The sequence below is a fragment of the Priapulus caudatus genome, unplaced genomic scaffold (assembly GCF_000485595.1).
Source record: "Priapulus caudatus unplaced genomic scaffold, Priapulus_caudatus-5.0.1 Scaffold2063, whole genome shotgun sequence".
Classification (NCBI taxonomy): Eukaryota; Metazoa; Priapulida; class Priapulimorpha; order Priapulimorphida; family Priapulidae; genus Priapulus; species Priapulus caudatus.
Genome location: NW_014579124.1, coordinates 2,699 through 22,380, shown reverse-complemented (window position 1 = coordinate 22,380; position 19,682 = coordinate 2,699). Strand labels below are relative to the sequence as shown.

The 19,682-nt window shown below is 50.3% G+C and overlaps 1 protein-coding gene across 1 annotated transcript in view; it reads left to right on the top strand.

The window, feature by feature from the left end:
- Positions 1 to 18,277: 18,277 nt before the first annotated feature.
- LOC106818156 (cytoplasmic protein NCK2-like) overlaps positions 18,278 to 19,682 on the top strand; it is a gene marked incomplete at its 3' end in the record, with an annotated part of 3,274 nt that continues 1,869 nt past the window's right edge. The window contains exon 1 of the mRNA XM_014822880.1: positions 18,278 to 18,300. Within this exon, the coding sequence (XP_014678366.1) occupies positions 18,278 to 18,300 (23 nt within the window). The remainder of the gene's footprint in view (positions 18,301 to 19,682) is intronic.

Sequence of the window (19,682 nt, the reverse complement as noted above, 5' to 3'; positions counted from 1 at the left end):
ATTGACAGAGCGACGTACTGCTCTGTGATGAACGTACACAACCACACTCGTCCGATTCAATGAACTAACGACACAACCTTCACTCACTGATGGAAGCATGTGGGCGTTGAGGAACAGGAGAAGGTTAGTTACGAGGAAGGAAGAAGCTTATGGAAGGGAAGGAAGCTTATATGCAAAAGGAGGGGAGACAGCTCTTATGGGAGGGGGGAACATTGCAGATGGAAGGATAAAAGGCTTTTGGAAAAAAAGGTGGCATAAATCTTGCATGAAGAGAGGGAGAGGAGGAAGATAATTGAAGAGAGGAGGGAAATGAAGATTACAGGTGCTGCCATCTGCGATGGTGGCGCACCCAAGCGGGATAAATAAATGCGCGCGTGAGCGTGTGCTGAGGTCACTTCCACAAGCCCAAAGGGAGTGTGACGATGCGGGCACACTTTACAGTAAATATCTTCACCGATAAAAACATTCACATCAGAAGCATCCGAGTCCCTCCCCTCCAAAAACAAAAGACGGTGCGGACCGTGAGGAGTGGCGATAGGTGGCGCCACTGGAGCTGTCCGCCATTACGCAGAGCAGAACGGGATTGAGATTCTGTGCCCGAGTGACAGAGTGACAGAGTAACAGAATGAACAACTGTTCACCTGGCCATTCGATGTTGATAGTCATAGCATATACCTGGCTAAGCGCTGGTGATGTTACTTGGCTAAAGTTCTAATAATGTCAACCATAGTATTGATCTGGAGCCCATTGTTTGTCAGAAACAAAAGTAGATTTAACATTAGTCTTAACATGATTAACTTTCATAGACCGTTGATATAAATATGGTAGAGTTACGAGATTTTCTTACACAAGTGTATAGAGGTGCGGTCTACAAAAAAAAGTTAATGCGAAGACTAGTTTTGTTTCTGACAGCGCACACTGGCTATTTGCTTATGATTATAACATTTGTCCAGCCATATGACGGTGTCGATCACTGCATTTTTCGGAGCACACCGTTTTATCTGGCAGCGCTGGCCTCCGAGCTCCGCTGTACATCATGTAACGTCACTTGTCACGATGTCACCAACGTTTGTCACGCTGTCACCCACGTTTGTCACGATGTCACCCACGTTTGTCACGCTGTCACCCACGTTCGTCACAATGTCACTCACATCGGTCACAATGTCAACGCGTCCCCCAGCTACGACACTCGTTCCAACGTTCATGCGACATCGTATTATCAAACACGCTCGCGCCTTCACGCGTCGAAGCTGACACATGGCGCCCCCTGCCACCGACTCCGACCTCCCGCAAAGCGTCCGGTAGGGCGCCACCTCGCCGAACTCGTCGGCCAAAACAAGCGAGCGTGCAACGGCGCGTCGCAGGCCTGTGATTAGCTATCGTCGTGGCGACGGCTGCTCAGCCTCCGGTCATCCCTTCAGGAAGGGCTTAACGAGGTAATGCTTTTCTCCGCCGGGCTTGTCGACGTGGATCGGAGATTTCTTGTAGTGTCGCACCAGCTCCTCCATCGAGCGGAAACGTCGCTGCCCGACGCAGAAGGTGGCGCCACCGTCCACGTGCACGCGGAAGTGCATGTCGCGCGTGGGAGCCTTGAACGAGAGCACGAAGTCTCCCTCCTGCAAGGTTAACGAGGAAGCGTCGTTAGTCTCGTCAATTACTACGCCCGGTCGACGCATAGCTACGGAACAGACACCTGTCTATAAAGGACAGTTTTAGCGAATCCCATGAACAGCAGTTAAAGTTGCAAAACCTCGCAGCTAAATGCATATATATATATACCTACTATGAGCTTGCATATGTTGCAAAAATTCACTAGAACTCATTTGTATTGCTACTCTCATAACATTTCTTCTCAGAATCTAAACGAAATTACTTCTCTTACGAAAGTAGCCCCACAGTGATGTTTACACATCCGGGACACAGTGGAGCGATTGGCTCGATTCATTAACAGTTCCTTTCTACGATAAAACAAGTTATTATTCATTATTCGATGTATATTCAGTATAAAATTGTGAAATTTATTTAAATCATATCGTTATCTATATTACTTATGCAATCAGGAAACAAATATAGTGTTTTCGTGCCAGGAACTATTTGCGGTAGCGTAGGGCTACTGCTAGCTGTGTAACATAACCGCGTCCGACGCGATTTTGAAAATCTCAATGTTTGTAACATTCATTTCATTCAGCATTGTACCATTTCATGATGTTTGCACCCTGCAAGTATGCTCACAGTAGGTCTATATAGGTTTTTTGCTGCGAGGTTTATCCATTGTAAACAGTAAAACTGCCTCTATAGAAAGGACAACTGCCTAGTATAGAGGACACTTTGGAATTACATTGTAAGAGGCAGCTATACAGTGAAACAACTACAGCAATGTACACACACTGTGTATAAACGACACTTTGGGCATTTCTCTTGAGTGATACATATTTTAATTTACGTTTTATATATATTTTATATATTTTAATATTTTAATTTAGGAATGTGTTTGTTTCCGTTGATAGATACATATATAGACGTTTGAATCTACATGGTTAAATGAGCGAGTTAGGAAAGTTTGTTTGGCCTATTTCTATCTTGTGCTTGGTTCAGATTTTTACACTTGTCCACGGTCAAACATTAACGTTGATAGAGTTATTTCTGTGGCCAAGTGCATCTACTGAAAGGAGCATTAGTCGCTGAAGTCCCCTGAAGTAAGGTGACATTTCATGACTGTTATTTTTAAAACGTTTTGAAATTATGTAGCACTACAGCGAAAGCAAGTTTAGAAGCAAGTTTCCTATTTGTTATGATTGCTTCAGAGCTGCTACAGCAGTGGCCTGCATCCTCCCACACACGCACCACCGTCGTGGGGCTATGTTGTGTTAGGAACTCTCCATAACCCTCCGAATAAAATCCAACATGTAAATACTTCTGCCCTTGAAACCCACTCTGCGCATTCTCTCTCGCGTTGATTGAATGTTTTCGGTTGAAGTTTTTGCCGCTAGGTCCATGCATCGAGCGAGTGCGATGGATTTAAGCTGTGAGAGTTAAATGACTTAGTCAGTCTAGTAAACCGCTGGCAAATTGAAGCCACTGTGTTCGGGATTTGCTCCCCTGCACTATATGCTCTCAAGCACATGGTGGCGCCCTCTGCACGACATATTTTCAGCGCAGCGCCACCTACACGACATATGTTCAGCAAAGCGCCCCCTGCACGACATATTTTCAGTGCAGCGCCCCCTACATGACATATTTTCAGTGCAGCGCCCCCTACATGACATATTTTCAGCGCAGCGCCCCCGGCATATGTTTTCAGTGCAGCGCCACCTACACCATCCACGATACACGCCGGCACCCCCTATGCTTGAGGGAGTATGAAGAATGTCTGTGAGTGGAAAAACTACATGCAAGAGCAGCAAGGACCCGCACACGTGACCTCTGACCTTGAGGTCGCAGCAGGTTCAAGGTCACCGCCAATTCCAACACGTCTTCCCACCATCACCACTCAACGCATCCCGCCGCCAATTTTTTCGTGAGCTCGTTATTTTCGCCGACCAGCCGTCCGCAGCCACCGCCGGGTTTAACTCTAGCCACGCGTAACACTATCACCTCGTTAACGTGCGCCGTCAACGATTAATAAACCCACCAGCATAACACCGGCGGCTGAAAATAGTGGTTTTTGCCCACAGGTCCGGGACTTTTCAGCAATATTTTTGTAAGGTCCGATGAATGATTTGGAAGGTCCGAATATGAAGTTTCTGACACGTGTACTGTCATATTTTGCGTCTTTTGTTAATCTACTCGTTGTAGTGTAACTTTTCACATCATCATATTTTGAATTTTTCGACGAAGTACAAGTAGTTTCGGTTTCATTTTGCAAGTCATTTGTAACGTTTGTTTGGCTAATAGATCGTTTGGTAACAGTGGGTCCGTTTTTTGATACAAAACCAAAAGCAAACTCATGTTTGCCCTTGTTTGATACAATACATGCGTTGTCTGCAGGCATTCCGAATTACTCGCACGAGCGACAGTTGATCATCCAATCTGAAACTGGTGCGCCATGCCGGCTGCCGTTAACTTTCCGAGTGTGTGAGAACAAACCGAGTGGGCTAAGCTAACGTTGGGCAGAATAGCGCAATAGTGACAGGCTAGTGTAGAGTTTCACGGAATCGAGGGAGTTTGTTGCGGAATCCCACTCCTATGACTCTGTATAACGATTGTGGCATAGAGAGTTACCATCGTGAGAATATTAAATATGATACAGATGGAATCGACAGCTGACGCCCTCAAGAAACCGATCTACTTCGCTGTAGTTTCTTCGGCAATTGCAATGGTTTAATGAGTGTTATACTATTCATGGAAGTGAGTACCCTGGGTAAATTATTGATGAGGTCTGACAAAACTTATCTGGGGCGGTGGATCTGGAGAATGTTGTCGGAAAAAGAGGTCCCGAAGCGATAAGTGAGGCTGAAATCGGGCAGTCCCGGACCTCGCGGACTTCTGCAGATTTTTTCAAGCCCCATGCACACGCGCACCAGCGGGCAGCGGCGATCGCTCACGTAGCGGACCAGGAATACCGCGGACATACAATCCGACCTCGATCAGGCACGAGACACAGGACGCGAAGCCTAGGCCGGCACGTGTTTCGACTGCTGCATACGCTAATCGGTCTCCAAAAAGAAAAAAAGAATCTGACGCGGCGGGGCGTACGTCACCCACCGGTAGACGCCTTGAGGCGAGAGAGCAGTGTTGCGACAATTGAACACCCGAATGAATCCGCGTGACACACGGAGGGCGGGGACAGCGCGGCTGATCACCGAATGACCGTGGTTGCTGCGGACGTCATCGCCTCGACACTATCTACTGATGATCTATATGTACTACCGGCAGAGTCGAGGACTACAGTCGATAAAGCCACTTACAGCTTACAGCTACAGCTACAAGCTAACAGTTACATCTACAGTTAACGCTAGTATAGCTTATCAGTTACAGCTACAGCTGACAGTCTACAGCTACAAGTAACAAGGTAACAGCTACAGCTACAGTTACAGCTACAGCTACAGTAACAGTAACAGCTACAGTTAACAGCTAATCCAGTAACAGCTACCGAGTCTACAGCTCCAGAACCAGCTTCGGCCACATCTACAGCTAGTATAGCTACGTAAACAGTTACAGTTACAGCTCCTACAAGCTAACAGCTAAGCAACTAGTATAGTACAGCCAGTATTTACAGCTACAGCTCACAGGCCTATCCTACCAGCACGCTGCAGTTACAGCTACAAGCTAGTAATAGTTCGTCAGTTACAGTTACCCTAGCTACAGCTAGTATACGTTACAGTCACAGTTAGCAGCTACATGTTCACAGTAACAGTTACATCTACAGCTACAGCTACTACCGCAACAGTTACCAGCGTCTAGTATTAGTTACAGCTCACAGCTACAGCTACAGCTACAGTTACGTAACAGCTACCAGTTATCAGTAACAGTTAGAGGACAGCTAACAGTTAGCAGTTACAGCTAACAGTATACAGTTACCAGTTACAGGCTAGCAGCCTCCGTACAGTACAGTTACAAGCTACACGCTAGTATAACGATTAGCAGTTAGCAGCATACATAACAGCTACAGCTAAGAGTTAACCATCTACAGCTTACAGTCACTAGTTATAGTTTACAGTTACAGCTACAGTTATCATCTACAGCTACCGGCTAGTATAGTTAACAGTTACATCTACAGCTACACGCTAGTAATAGTTACAGTTAACAGCTACAAGCTACATCTACAGCTACGTATAAGGTTTACAGGTTACAGCTTACAGTTACTATCTACAGCTCAGTATACGTTACAGTTACCAGCTACAAGCCACATCATACAAGCTAGCAGTTATACAGCTACATCTACAGCTACACGCTACAGCTAGTAAGTACAGTGTACAGCTACAAGCCACATCTAAGCAGCTACACGTTACAGCTACATCTACAGCTATAAGCTATCAGCCTAGTATAGCATAATCAAGTATACAGCTAATCTACAGCTGGTATAGTTACAGTTAGCAGCTACAGTAACAGTTACAGCTACCAGCTACAGCTTACACGTTTACAGCTACAGTTACAGCTACATGCTACAAGTAACAGTAACAGTTACGAGCTCAGCTAACAGCGATCAGCTACACTACAGTAACAGTAACCAGGCTAGCATTACAGCTACAGTAACAGCTTACAGTTACAGTTACAGTAACAGTTACAGTTACAAGCTACAGTAAGCAGCTACAATACGGTGTCACCTGACGTAGCGTTACGTGTGTCTACGCTGTCTCTCACAGGATAGTCGCCCGGCGTGCCAAACGGGCCTAGCCAGGTTATCACAATCTGTTCTGCTCCAGTCTTGCCCGTAGTAGAATTCCCTTCGTCAGCTCATCACCTGCGCGGGGCTGTCACCGCAGCGCCTCCCGTGCTGGCCTTCGGCGCTCGCCGCCTGGCCACGCGCGCCCCGGCGACGCGGCCCCCGCGCCCGGCGGAACGGGGCTCGATTCGCGGCGCCTTCTTCGAACCGGAGGGGCCTATCGACGAAAAAGTCCGGGCGTCGCGGCGGCGCTCCTTCCCGGCGGCAGCGCACCGCGGTGGCGCCTCAGACACCAGTTGTCACGTAGTTCTTCGGTCACGAGCCGAGGGCGCCACGGCGCCGCGGCAGACCTGTCCACCACTTTCGGGGTCGTCCCGGTTTCTTAGCTCGACGAGGTGCAGAGTCTCTCCGCGAACCGCCTGATCGAACAGCTTCCTCCTCATTGCGCGCCGTGAAAGCCAAATAGCGGCCAGCAATTGCCGGTGGCGCCCCCCTTCCCCCGCCGCCGCCGGCCGTCGGTTAGCCTCGCGGACGTCGTCTGCCTGGGTCGTCGGCCGCCAGCTCGTCCGCTGAGATGCGTCCAGCTCACGTAAGGTTGCTACGGGAACCAGCCGCGCCTTTCCCGGCAGCCATGTCCCCGCGGCACCATCCGTCCGTTGCTCTTCTCGAGGACGAGCAAAGTGCGGCGGTCCCGTTTCACGAGCCCACCTCGTCTCCCGCTGCGCCGGCTCGTAGCGGAACTTCGCGACCGCGGGCCAGGTGAGGCGAGGCGACTGCGGCGGCGCCGGGTCGGAGGTCGACGAACGGCGTGATCGTTAGAGAAGGTCGTGCCTGCGAGTCGCGGGAGTCGACATCCGACGTCGACGCATTGCCTTATGGCGAACGGAGGAGTATTTCGAGTCGCTGAACTCTTGCGATGCTTCAACCCTTCTTCTTAGAGGTTGTCCGAGAGCGAAGCGGTTTCCATGGCGGTTTCCGCGCCCCGCTTCACGGTAGTTGGACAGAGGGGGGTTGTGAGGGAGCTTGCCGGGCCTGGCTCAGGGATCGAAGCCGCGTTCTGGGCCGGCCTTACTGGTTCTGCACCTGCCCTAGTGCGGCAAGCAGCGGAGGAGGATTAGTAATATATAAGTAAGTGCACAGTAAAATCTCATGAATACATCAATATCATCAATAATACATCAATAGTATTACTAATAGTATCAATATATATCAATAATACATCCAATAATACACAATAATAATCATAATAATAATAGATAGAGTGAGAGAAGAGAGAGAGCGGAGAAGAGAGAGAGAGAGAGAGAGAGAGAGAGAGAGAGAGAGAGCGAGAGAGAGAGAAGAGTAGAGAGAGAGGAGAGGAGAGAGAGACGAGAGTTAGCGAGGAGAGATGAGAGAGAGAGAGAGAGGAGAGAGAGAGAGCTACGAGAGAGAAGACGAGAAGAGAGAGGAGGAGGAGAAGAGGACGAGAAGAGAAGGCGAGAGAAGAGAGAGTAGAGACCGAGAGAGAGAGAAGCAGAACGAGGAGAGAGAGAGAGAAGCGTAGACTCAGAGAGAGAGAGGAGCAGAGAGAGAGAGAGCGCTCGAGAAGATGAGAGAGGAGACGAAGAAGGAGAAGAAAGAGAGATGAGAGAGAGACGCGCGAGAGAGAAGAGAGAGAGAGAGAGAGGAGAGATGATGAGAGCCGAACGAGCAAGAGAGAGAGAGAGGAGAGAGAGAGAGAGAGAGAGGAGAGAGAGAGAGAGAGAGAGAGAGAAGAGAGAGAGAGAGAGAGGAGGAGCGCGAAGACGAGAAGAGAGAGACGAAGAGAGAGAGAGAGAGCAGGAGAGAGAGAGATGAGAAGAGAGAGCGGGTGCAGAGAGAGAGAGAGATAACGAAGAGAGGAGAGAGGAACACAGAGAGAGGAAGCCATGCGAAGAGAGGAAGGAGAGAGAGAGAGAGAGAGACGAGAGCGATAGAGGAGAGCAGAGAGAGAGCCGGCCGCCGGAGACGAGGATTGGGACTATAAATTAGAGAAGAGAGAAGAGCCTAGAGAGAGAGCAGGAGGGAGAGCGAGGGAGAGAGAGAGAAGAGAGCGAGAGAGAAGACGACAGAGCCGGACGAGTGAGAGAGAGCAGTATAGTGCGAGCTTCAACTATAGCGAGGACGTCGAGCGGTCATAGAACCCCGCGAGCTTCCGGGCAGAGGTTAGACGAACGTAGCGCCCCTCAGAGAGGAGAGCAAAGAGAGAGAGAGAGAGAGAGTACCCAGCAGATGGAGGCGAGAGAGTAGAGGAAGAGATCCGAGCAGAGAGGAAGCGAGACGGAGAGAGAAGCACTCGAGAGAGGAGAGAGACGGAGCGACAATAGTCGACGAGAGACCATGAGAGAGAGAGAGGAAGGTAAACACAGCAGAGATGCTGAGAAGAGAGAGAGAGAGAGAGAGAGCGCGAGAGAGAGCAGAGAGAGAGAGATGACGACGTGGCGGACGAGAGCGAGAGAGGAGGAGAGGAGAGAAGAGAGAGAGAGAGGAGAGAGAGAGAGGAAGAGAAGCAGACGTAGAGAAAGACCTGAGAGGACTGGGAGAGAGGGAGAGCAGTTCCTCAGGAGCGAGGGAGAGAGCGAATGAGAGACGAGGCAGAGAGCGTTCGAGAGGAGAGACTGGAGCGGACGAAGGAGAGAGAGAGAGCAGACTCGCTGCGAGAGACGAGGAGGACGAGAGAGAGAGAGACGCGGCGAAGCAAGTAGGGAAAGAGAAGCGTAGAGATGAGGAAGAGAGATTAGCGAGAGCAGAGAACATGAAGCGCGCGAATTAGAGAGAGAGGCGAACGAGAGAGGCCCGCACTGGAAGGTGGAAGAAAGAGAGAGAGAGAGAGAAGAGAGACGGAAAGAGAGAGCGAAGAGAAGAGAGAGAGAGAGAAAAGCAGAGGATGAGAGAGAGAGAGAGCAGCCGAGAGAACGAGAGAGGCAGAGAGGCGAAGAGAGAGCTTCAAGCAGATCGAGCTATGACAAGCGAGAGCGGAGCGAGACATGTAGAGAGAGAGAGGAAGAGAAGACCTGAGAGAGAGAGAGAGAAAGAAGAAAGAGAGCGAGAGAGAGAGGTACGATAGCGAAGAGAAGAGTAGATAGATCGCGGATGCAGGAAAGACCGACAGTGGACAGCAGACGAAGAGCGAGAAGAAAGAGAGCCTAGAGAGAGAGCGAGAGACGAGCAGAGAGTAGTAGAGAAAGCGACAGCGACGAGAAGGAAGAGAGGATTAGTCAGAGAGAGACGAGGAAGAGAGAGAGAGAAAGAGAGAGAGGAGAGCAAGAGAGAGAGAAGATGAGAGACAGAGAGAGACTGAGACACAACATGCGCCATTAGTGGAGGAGAGAGAGAGGAAGAGAGAGAAGAGAGAGAGAGAGAGAGAGAGAGAGACAGACAGAGAGTCTGACTGATGTATAAAAAGTAACGGCTACAGCAGCAGTTGCATATGGATGGAATATTTTTTCCACAGGTGCCACATGGGTGCGCTATATATTATCAAGACCTTACGCACAGTACAGCATGCCAGCCCTGCATGGAAGATGTGTGGCTTCACAATTTCAACAGCTCAAATTCGCTGATGTATCTGTACTCATTCTCATTTAAATTAAGATTTAATTTAACCACTGATAAATAAGATTATCGCTGCGCGGTTAATTTTTATGCGGCGTTAATTGAAACGAATGTTCGTTAACGAAATGCTACTCGATAGCCACTCAATCATGATCCATCGTTAATAAGTGAGAAACAGAATAACAGCAAAAACCGGCGTATATACTTCGATGCGGAAATACCGAATCGAACAGAGATGAGAGAGATGAGAGAAGGGTGAGAGAGAGAGAGAGAGAGAGAGGGGGAGGAAGAGAGAGGGAGAATGGGAGAGAGGGAGAGAAGGAGAGAGCATGAGAGAGAGGAGAGAGAAGTCAAATTCTATCTCGTTGCGCTGCCGGCTTGTCAGTCAATACACGGGTGGAGCTAATTCGACAGCCCAGGCTTTCCAACCCAGTTACCTCTCAGTGACCCCCGCCCCAACCCCCGGGGGTGGTATGTGAGGGTATGTGAGTGTATGTGAGGGTATGTAAGGGGATGTAGGGGGGTGGGATGTGAGAGTATATGAGGGTATGTAGGGGTATGTAGGGGGATGGCATGTGATGTGAGGGTATGTGAGGGGATGTAGGGGGATGTAGGGGGATGTAGGAGGATGGTATGTGAGGGGATGTGAGGGTATGTAGGGGGATGGTATGTGAGGGTATGTGAGGGTATGTGAGGGTATGTGAGGGTATGTGAGGGTATGTGAGGGTATGTGAGGGTATGTGAGGGGATGTAGGGGGATGGTATGTGAGGGGATGTGGGGGGATGTAGGGGGATGTAGGAGGGTGGTGTGTGAGGGTATGTGAGGGGGATGTCGGGGGATGGTATGTGAGGGTATGTGAGGGTATGTAGGGGGATATAGGGGGATGGTATGTGAGGGTATGTGAGGGTATGAGGGTATGTGAGGGTATGTAAGGGGATGTAGGGGGGTGGGATGTGAGAGTATATGAGGGTATGTAGGGGGTGGGATGTGAGGGGATGTGGGGGGATGTAGGGGGATGGGATGTGAGGGTATGTGAGGGTATGTGAGAGGGGGTAGGGGGATGCTGCAGGGCTGCAGCTGTGGTACGTATATCGCTACATGACGATGGTAGCCCCCAGGGCGTAGCCGCACACGCCGCGCCACACCAGCTAAATACAAACGATGACGACGACGCCCAAAAAAATAAATAGCGACTTAAAATAGAAGCTGTCAGCGACGTTCTCAGAGGGTCGAGGGTGAGGCGGGAGCTAAGAGGGGGAGGAGGAGGGAAGTGCGGGGGGCAGAGGGGAGGGGAGTGTGGGCAGAGGGGAGGAGAGTGTGGGCAGAGGGGAGGGGAGTGTGGGAGAGTAAAAGGGGAGGGAAGGTGAGGAGAAGGAGAGGGGGAGGGTCAATAGCGAGAGGAAGGGATATTGGGAGGGTAAAGGGGAGGGGGAAGGAGAGGGGGAGGAAAGGGGATGGTGGAAGGGTCAAGAGTGAGAGTAGGGGATGGTGGGAGGGTCAAGGGGGATCCACCATCCTCCGCGGCACGTGCCCCCCGTGTGTGTGTGTGTGTGTGTGTGTGTGTGTGTGTGTGTGTGTGTGTGTGTGTGTGTGTGTTATGGTGGTGAGTGGTATGCTGTGGTTGTCGTGGTGGTGTTGTGTCGTGTAGCGATGTGCGTGTATATGTGTTCGCAGTGGTGTGCTGTAGTGTCGTGTGGTGTATGTGAGTTGCACATGCCTCACCGCCGTGACGCGGCAGCATCCCTGCTGCCGATAGTGCATAGGTTCAGGCCCGCCTGCGACCGGCGAGCATGTTTTACTCAACGCGGCGATATTCAGCCAAGTGTCTCGCAATGACGCCATCCTCCCCCCAGCTATCGCCGATGCCTGGCGCTCCCCGCACTCGCTGAATGCACCCCCCTAACCATCTCTCCTCTCTCCCTACCTTCCCCCTCGTCTCTCATTCTCTCACACTTCTCTGCTCGTTCTCCCCTCTCTTGTCTGTCTGTCTGGCGCCGCCGCTCTCTCTCTCCTCTCGCCTCTCTGTCCTGTCGCCTCTCACAGATCTCGCTCACCCCCTCCTGTCTTCTGTCTGTCTGTCTTCTCTCTCTCGGCTCTCTGTCTGTCTGTCTTGTCTCTCTCTCATCTCGGCGCGCTCTCTCTCTTTACCAGTAATCTCCTCTATCTTGCTCTTTCTCTGCGATCGCCCCCTCGCTTCCTTTCCTCGACTCTCCCCGGTCTCTCCTTCCCTCGATCTCACACCTTCTCTTCTTCCCTCGACTCCCCCGTCTCTTCCCTTCCATCGACGTCTCCCCTTCTCTCCCCTCTCCCTCGATCTCCCCTTCTCCTTCCTTTCTCTGATTCCCCTCGATCTCCCCTGCTCTTGCTTCTTTCCCTCGATCTCCCCTTGTCTCTTTCTCTTCTCTTGATCTCCCCCTCTCTTATCTCGGCGGGTCCGCGACATCTCTTTCTCTCTTCGCTTACCTCTGGCTCCTACAACTGGACTCCCATGCGCGTCTGGCCCGGCCGGTGCCTGGCGCCGCGCGGGGTGGAATCGCGTACCGCAACAACAAGCCACCCCCGCCGCGCGCAGAGTGAGCGGCGTGCCACGCTCTCAGTCCACCGCGCCCCCCCCAACTTTTCACTCTTTCGTATCTCCTCTCCTCTCCCTCCTTCGCTCTCCTCAGCCATGACTGCCCCCCCCACCGCGCGAGGGCAGCCGCAGCACCAAAAGCGAGACGCCAAATGGACCTCCTCAGCCAATCATCGTCTCTATGTTTGCCTGACTACACCGCGTTTAAGCTCCTTCGTCTCGTTGCGCTAATCGCCGCGGCTTGTCTCTCTGTTGTGACAGCTACCGGTCCTCTCCTCTCTCTCTCTCTCTCTCGTTCTCTCTTTCTTGTTGCACTCTCTATTTCGTCTCGTCACGTCGCCCCTCTCCCTCGCTCCTCTCTCATCTGTCTCTCGCATCTCTCTGCTCTTCTCTCTCTTCTCTCATCTCTCTCTCTGCTCTGTCTCTCTCTCTCTCCTTCTCATCTCTCTCTCTTGCTCTCTCACACTCTTCTGCTCGTTCTCTGCTTTCTTTGGACGCTCTCAGTGCTCTCTCTCTTCGTTCTGTATCTCGCTTTTCCCCTAGCTCTCTCGTCTCTCTTTTCCTCCCCGACTCGTAATCTCCTCCCTCCCTTCTCCGCCACCCTGCGATCTCCTCTTCCTGCGCTCTCAGAGCACTCCGGGACGCGTCCGCTCCTCCTTCTCTGAGCGATGTCGGGACCTCCCCCCTCCTCCGCCTGAGCGATCCGGGACCTCCCCCCTCCTCTCTGAGCGATCCGGGACCTCCCCCCTCCTTCCGTGAGACGCATGGCCCGGGACGCCCCCTCCTCTCTGAGCAATCGGCGGGACCTCCTCCTCCTCCCTCGAGCGGATCCGGGACCTCCCCCTCCTCTCCTGAGCGAGCCCGGGACATCCCCCTCGGAACACAAGAAGTAACGAGAATTCAATCGTCTATTTGTTTTGCCGCGTCGATGGGGCGGGGGCAGACGCACAAAGCTCGCGGGACGAAACTGCCGCTGTTTGAGTTTACGTTGATGGTTGTTTGATAACAAGCTAACAGGCTGTTCATATAGCTAAACCTGTAACTAACTGTCACTCGAGGAAACTTCTGGGTATTAAAGTATCCTGGGATTATTTTTCATTTTCATTTTTTATTAAGTACTCTCAATACAACCATTCTATAACCATGAAACACAATGTATACATGAATAAATGTCATGAATACATGTCATGAATACATCTCCTGAATACATGTATGTATGTATGTATGAATAATCCATTCTATACAATGTAAACATTCTATCGAGGGTGTTTAACAGTATACTGTAACTGCCACACGAGTGAACCCCCCCCTCACCTAAGTGCCCTTTATGGAGAGGTGTCCGTTCTACGGAGGGGGTTTAACCGTATAGCTGCTGTTTAAGGGAACCACCGAGTGACCTTTATATACAAGTGTCCGTTCTATAGAGGTAGTTTCACTGTATAATTACCACTCAAGGGCGACTGATAAGAATCGGTGTTCGTTTTACAGAGGTGCCGCCCCCGGCTACTGCTGAGGCTTGCCGGCAGTAAGTAGCAAGTATCTATCACACTAAAACAGTTACTAACCAGTACGCCCGCAAGTAGCACTACGCCACTACGCATACATGTACGTACACTCCTTCCTTCGCTTCTCGCTGCAAAAGCTCGTAAAGTGTTGTGTTTGCAAACAGATGCCGATTAGGTGACTCAGTGAGCGGGGCAGGGAGGGGCGGGGCGGTGACACAGCGCACTTTTGAGGCGTATTCAATAAAATATAAATGCTAAATAATACGAAAATGTATTTACTACAGTGTTCTCTACTCTCTTTCGCCTATTATTCGCTGCAACACAATTTCCTGTAAATTCCATTCGAAATGCTCGAGTTCTACAACAAATACTGAGCTGCCGCCAAGCGCCATTGCTGCCGCGACACTGAACACTTAAATACTATAATATATATATATATATATATATATACTACTATATAATATATTAAACTAACTATTAGAAAAACATTGATTAGAATTTTGAGTAGTAAATAGATTTCGTCATGTTATTTAGCATGATTTTTTATTGAAACGCCTCAACTGGCCTGTGGGCGGTGGCTAGTGGCGTTTGGTGGGTGTGGATCTGGCCAGGTGTATCGGATGCGGATAATCGAAGCCTTGCCTGTTAGCACCCGTGTTACATACACGCTACCTCATCTACACACCTGTACACACACCACGCTACCCATCTAACCCACCTGTACACACCACCTACCTGCATCTACAGCCAGCATGTAGACACACCACCTATCTCTTACACACCCTGTACACACCACCTTACCTTCATCTACACACCCCTGTAGCACACACACCTCATCTACACACCTGTAGCCACACACACCTACTCATCTACACACCTGATACACACACACACACCTCATCTACACACCTGTATACACACCTACCCATCTACACACCTGTACACACACACACCCACCCTCATCTACACACCTTTACACCACACACACACCTCGATCTACACACCTGTACACACAACCTACCATCATCTACACACCTGTAACACACACACGCTCATCTACACACGCTGCTACACACACACACACCTACCTCACTCTACACACCTACCCTCACCTACACAACAGGCTGTACACACACACGACACCTCATCTACACACCTGTATACACACCTACCTCATCTCCACACCTGTACACACACACACCTCTCTTAACACCCCTGTACACCACACTCTACCTGCATCTACACACCTGTACACACACACCTCGATCTACACACCTTACACACACCTACCTCATCTATCACACCTGTACACACCACACCTCATCTATCACACCTGTTGACACACACCTACCTCATCTACACGACCTGTACACACACACGCCCTCCCCCTCGTATCCTCTTCTTCATGCTCAACACCGTGTCATCTATCTACTTACAACGTCACACTCACACTCTATCTACACACCTGTACACACACACACACCCTCATCTACACAGCCTGTACACACAACACCTACCTCATTTACACACCTGCTACACCACCTACCTCACCTACACACAGGTCTGCTACACACACACCTACCTCCACCTACACCCGTACACACTATACCTACTCATCTACACACCTGTACCACACACGACCTCATCTAGACACATGTACACACACCAAACCTCATCTTACACACTGTACATACACTGATACACCACCTACCTCATGCTACACAACGTCTGTACACACCTACCGTCACCTACACACAGGTCTGTACACACACAACCTACCTCACCGATCCACCCCGTAACACATCACCTACCTCATCTTACTCACACACTGTACACACACACCTCACCTATCTACGACACCTGTACACACACACCTCATCTTACAACCTGTTACAACACACACACACCTCATCATACACACCTGTATACACACACACCTACTCATCTACACACCTGTACACCCACACACCTCATCTACACACATGTACACCACACACCCTCATGCTACACACACGGTGTACATACACACCTACCTCATTTACACACCTGTACACACCTACCTCACCTACACACGGTCTGTGACACACACACCTTCCCTACCTACACCCCTGCTACACCACACACCTACCTCATCTACACAACTGTTACACACACACCTACCTCATCTACACAACTGTACACACACATCCTACCTCACCTACACGTCTGGTACACACACCTTTGGATCTGACAAAGTAGCTGTATACCTCTATTTAACCTCATCTCCCCCCCCCCCCCCTCTGCCTAGGTTCCCATAACCTATTTTTGTTTCACACAAACTCACACACTAGGCTACTGCCTTCAGGTCCACTCAGTCCTCCCCCACCAGTGCTCACACAACACGCGATGTTGTCCCAGAAGTAGGACTGCACAATTTCCGCTTCAAAATTTGCCAAATTCCGCGTTTCGGGGATTACAAACTTCCATCTTCAATTCCGTTTTCAAGCAAAGTTTCTACATTTTAATTCTGAAATAATTAAAATTAGAGAAAACACCGAATGGATGCCTGCTTCAAATATATAACAGCACTGCTGAGCCTGTGCTTGGTAGAAAAAAAGCCTGCGCCTCAAATTTGAAACGTTGTAACTGGTCTTGGTTTGTCGTATGCCTAAATTCTGAGTTATGATCTGTGCAGTGAAATGAATTTCTGTTTTATATACTATTTTGCAGGACAACAACTCAAATTTGTTTAAGAGGGTAAAGTGTAGAATGTAAGATAAGCTTTTCATAATCATTTTGTGTGTGTTGGGAGTTGATTTGAACTGTTTTAACGGTTATTTTTGTGTTTTGAGAGGTATTTTTGTCGTGAAACTGGTGATTCGTTAGAGGGGGTGTGATTCCGTTTCAGAGGGAGTGATTCCGTGATTTCCGTAGCATTTTTCCGTTTCATGAAATGAGCAGTCTTAACGACAGAAGTACTCATTACAGTGGGAGCTTCGAATATCTCGGACTCAGATTCTAGCGTTAGCAACAGTTAGGAGGAACGCGGCTGCCAGAGTGAAAACGCTCAGTGTTTACCTATGCTCGTAAGTAGTGAGCGACTTGATAAAAAGCATAGTGTCTTCTTTCCCGTGCCGCCAAGCCGGTTCAAGGATGAACACCTGCTGCCCGCCTCCCTGCTCATCAGTATCTGGTCCTCGCTGCGCTCGCCTAACATCCGTTGCCAATGACTGACCCCAGCATCAGCTGTCGTTTTTGGCACGCCGCCCCAATCAATCCACTGTCATACCCATTGCTCCCATCACACTGTCGTTATTAGTCTTCTTCTGCTCCTCCTCCTCCCCCCCCCCCTCCCCTCCTCGGCATTCGTTAGTCCTCCTCCCAGCACGCGTGCCATGCCGTCCTCCTCCTCCACCCAGTATCGCATCCATGCCTCCTGCTCTTAGCGGCAGCCTCTGTCTCGTCGCCGTGGGTCGCCGTGGTACCTACGCCGTAGCCGTACCTTCCACCAGTGCTGAGTCCGTCTAGCAGCATGAGTCGCTCAGCTGCTTCCTCCCGTCGCCGGTAACCACGCGCGTACGTACCTTCCACCAGTGCTTGGAGTCGTCTAGCAGCATGAGTCGCTCGTGCTTCCTCCGTCGCCACGGTAACCACGCGCGTACGTACCTTCCACCAGTGCTTGGAGTCGTCTAGCAGCATGAGTCGCTCGGGGTGCTTCCTCCGTCGTCCACGGGTAACCCGCGGCGTACGTACCTCACCAGTGCTTGGAGTCGTCTTAGCAGCATGAGTGCCTCGTGCTCCTCCGTCGCCACGGTAACCACTGCGCTACTACCTTCCACCAGTGCTATGGAGTCGTCGAGCAGCATGAGCTTTTCGCTCTGGGGTGCTTCCTCATGTCCAGCTCCTGCCCGCCCTGCGCGCGGTAGTCGTACTTCGCGATGACGTACACGTCCTCCTTGTCGCCGTCCTTCATTCTATCGCGTGGATGCTGCAAGAGCGGAAACACGCTGTAGCTAATCATAGGTTGTAGTCTTCGTACACACAGATGTCTATATATCCAACTGTTGGTCCCTTGGACCCCTTTGGGGTCCGTGGATGGTTTCAGGGAGGCCGTGAACCAGCGCAATGGCAAAATTGTGCTGTCGCGCTGTGCTTTTGTGCATCTTGTCTGGGAAGGGGTCCATAGCTTCACCAGATTCTCAAAGGGGTCCATGACTCAAAAAAAGTTAAGAACCACTGCTATAGAGGGCTGAGGCTGTCGTATGTTCATAGATCTATAGCTATCTATCAGTGTAGCAAAGCTATCTAACAAGTTTGAGTTCATGGACCTCTTTGTGCAGAATCTGTGCAAAGCTACGGACCCCTCACCGGAAAATGCACATAAGGACATAACATCCATCATTTTATGCGCCTGGTTCACGGACACTCCTGAAGCTCATCCAGCCACAACAAGGGGTTCGATGAACCACAGGCTTAAACACCTGATCTATTAAGTTATAAACTATCCGAGATCAGTGTGGCTCGACTGGTCATTTCATTCGGGGGTTGCGGTATAAAATGTGAGAGTGATAGTGAGTGACACACACACGTTACAGAGTGACAGAGTGAGACACCCACCACACCCTGGAGGAGACGACAGGATGAGAGAGAGAAGCACACACGAAAGAGAGCCAGCACGTGAGCAGTGGGTAGGTGTTTTTTGCTCTTGACCAAGTTGAGTGTGTTGCGTGGAGCGTGATAGAGAAAGAGACAGACGTAAGAGTCGTAAGAGACGAAACGAAAGAAAAGAGAGAAACACTACAGTAGAGAGAAGCAGCAGAGTAAGAATAGAAAGAGGAGAGAGAGAGAGGACAGAGAGAGAGAGACAGAGAGACAGACAGAACCCTTGACTCACACTCACAGTACAGTAGTACAGTCCAACATCTCACGGCACAGCTCCGATGTACTTAACACGGCAACCTAACAAGACTCAAGTCTCAGCCACAACCTGCCGGCAGACCTTCCTTATATTTGCCGTACAACACGCCCCCTCTCTCGCTCGCTCTCGCTCTCTCTCTCTGCCACAGATACAGCTATACGTCAAACATAAAGCTGCTTGTAAGACCATCGATGTGTGTGTGTGGTTAGCACACATTGTATGCCTAGTGTAAGCCTACCAACCAACCGCATGAATAATTATTGCAGACAAGTGAGGGAGGAGGGAGGAGGGGAGGGGGAGGGGGAGGGGGAGGGGGAGGGGATCGGGTATTTGCTAACAGCAGTATTGATATCCGCTCCACACTCACCTTCTCTATCTGCAAGGCGTGAGCATGTTGACAAACGCATAAATATTGATGCATGCACCAGACGTAACTTTGCGTGTACATAGCTTGTACTGATGATATACACCGGTACGTGAGTCAGACTGAGTTATCTACGCACAGCCGTCGTTCTGCCACTGTGNAGAGGAAAAGTAGAGCAGGCATCAGTGATCACAACGTATATACGTTGTGATTCACTTTCGCTGGAGTTTTCGTGGAGAATCCAATTAGTGGTCGCGCGCGAGATTTAGATTCGGAGATTTCAGCGCGCGCTAAACCGCAAAAACCTGTCGAACAAGTTCATCAGCGTGCGAGGAAAGAATCATGACACTGATGCTTCTCTCGCTCTCGCTCTCTCGCGCTCTCTCTCTCTCTCTCTCTCTCGCTCTCTCTCTTTCTCTCTGTCTCTGTCTCTGTCTCTGTCTCT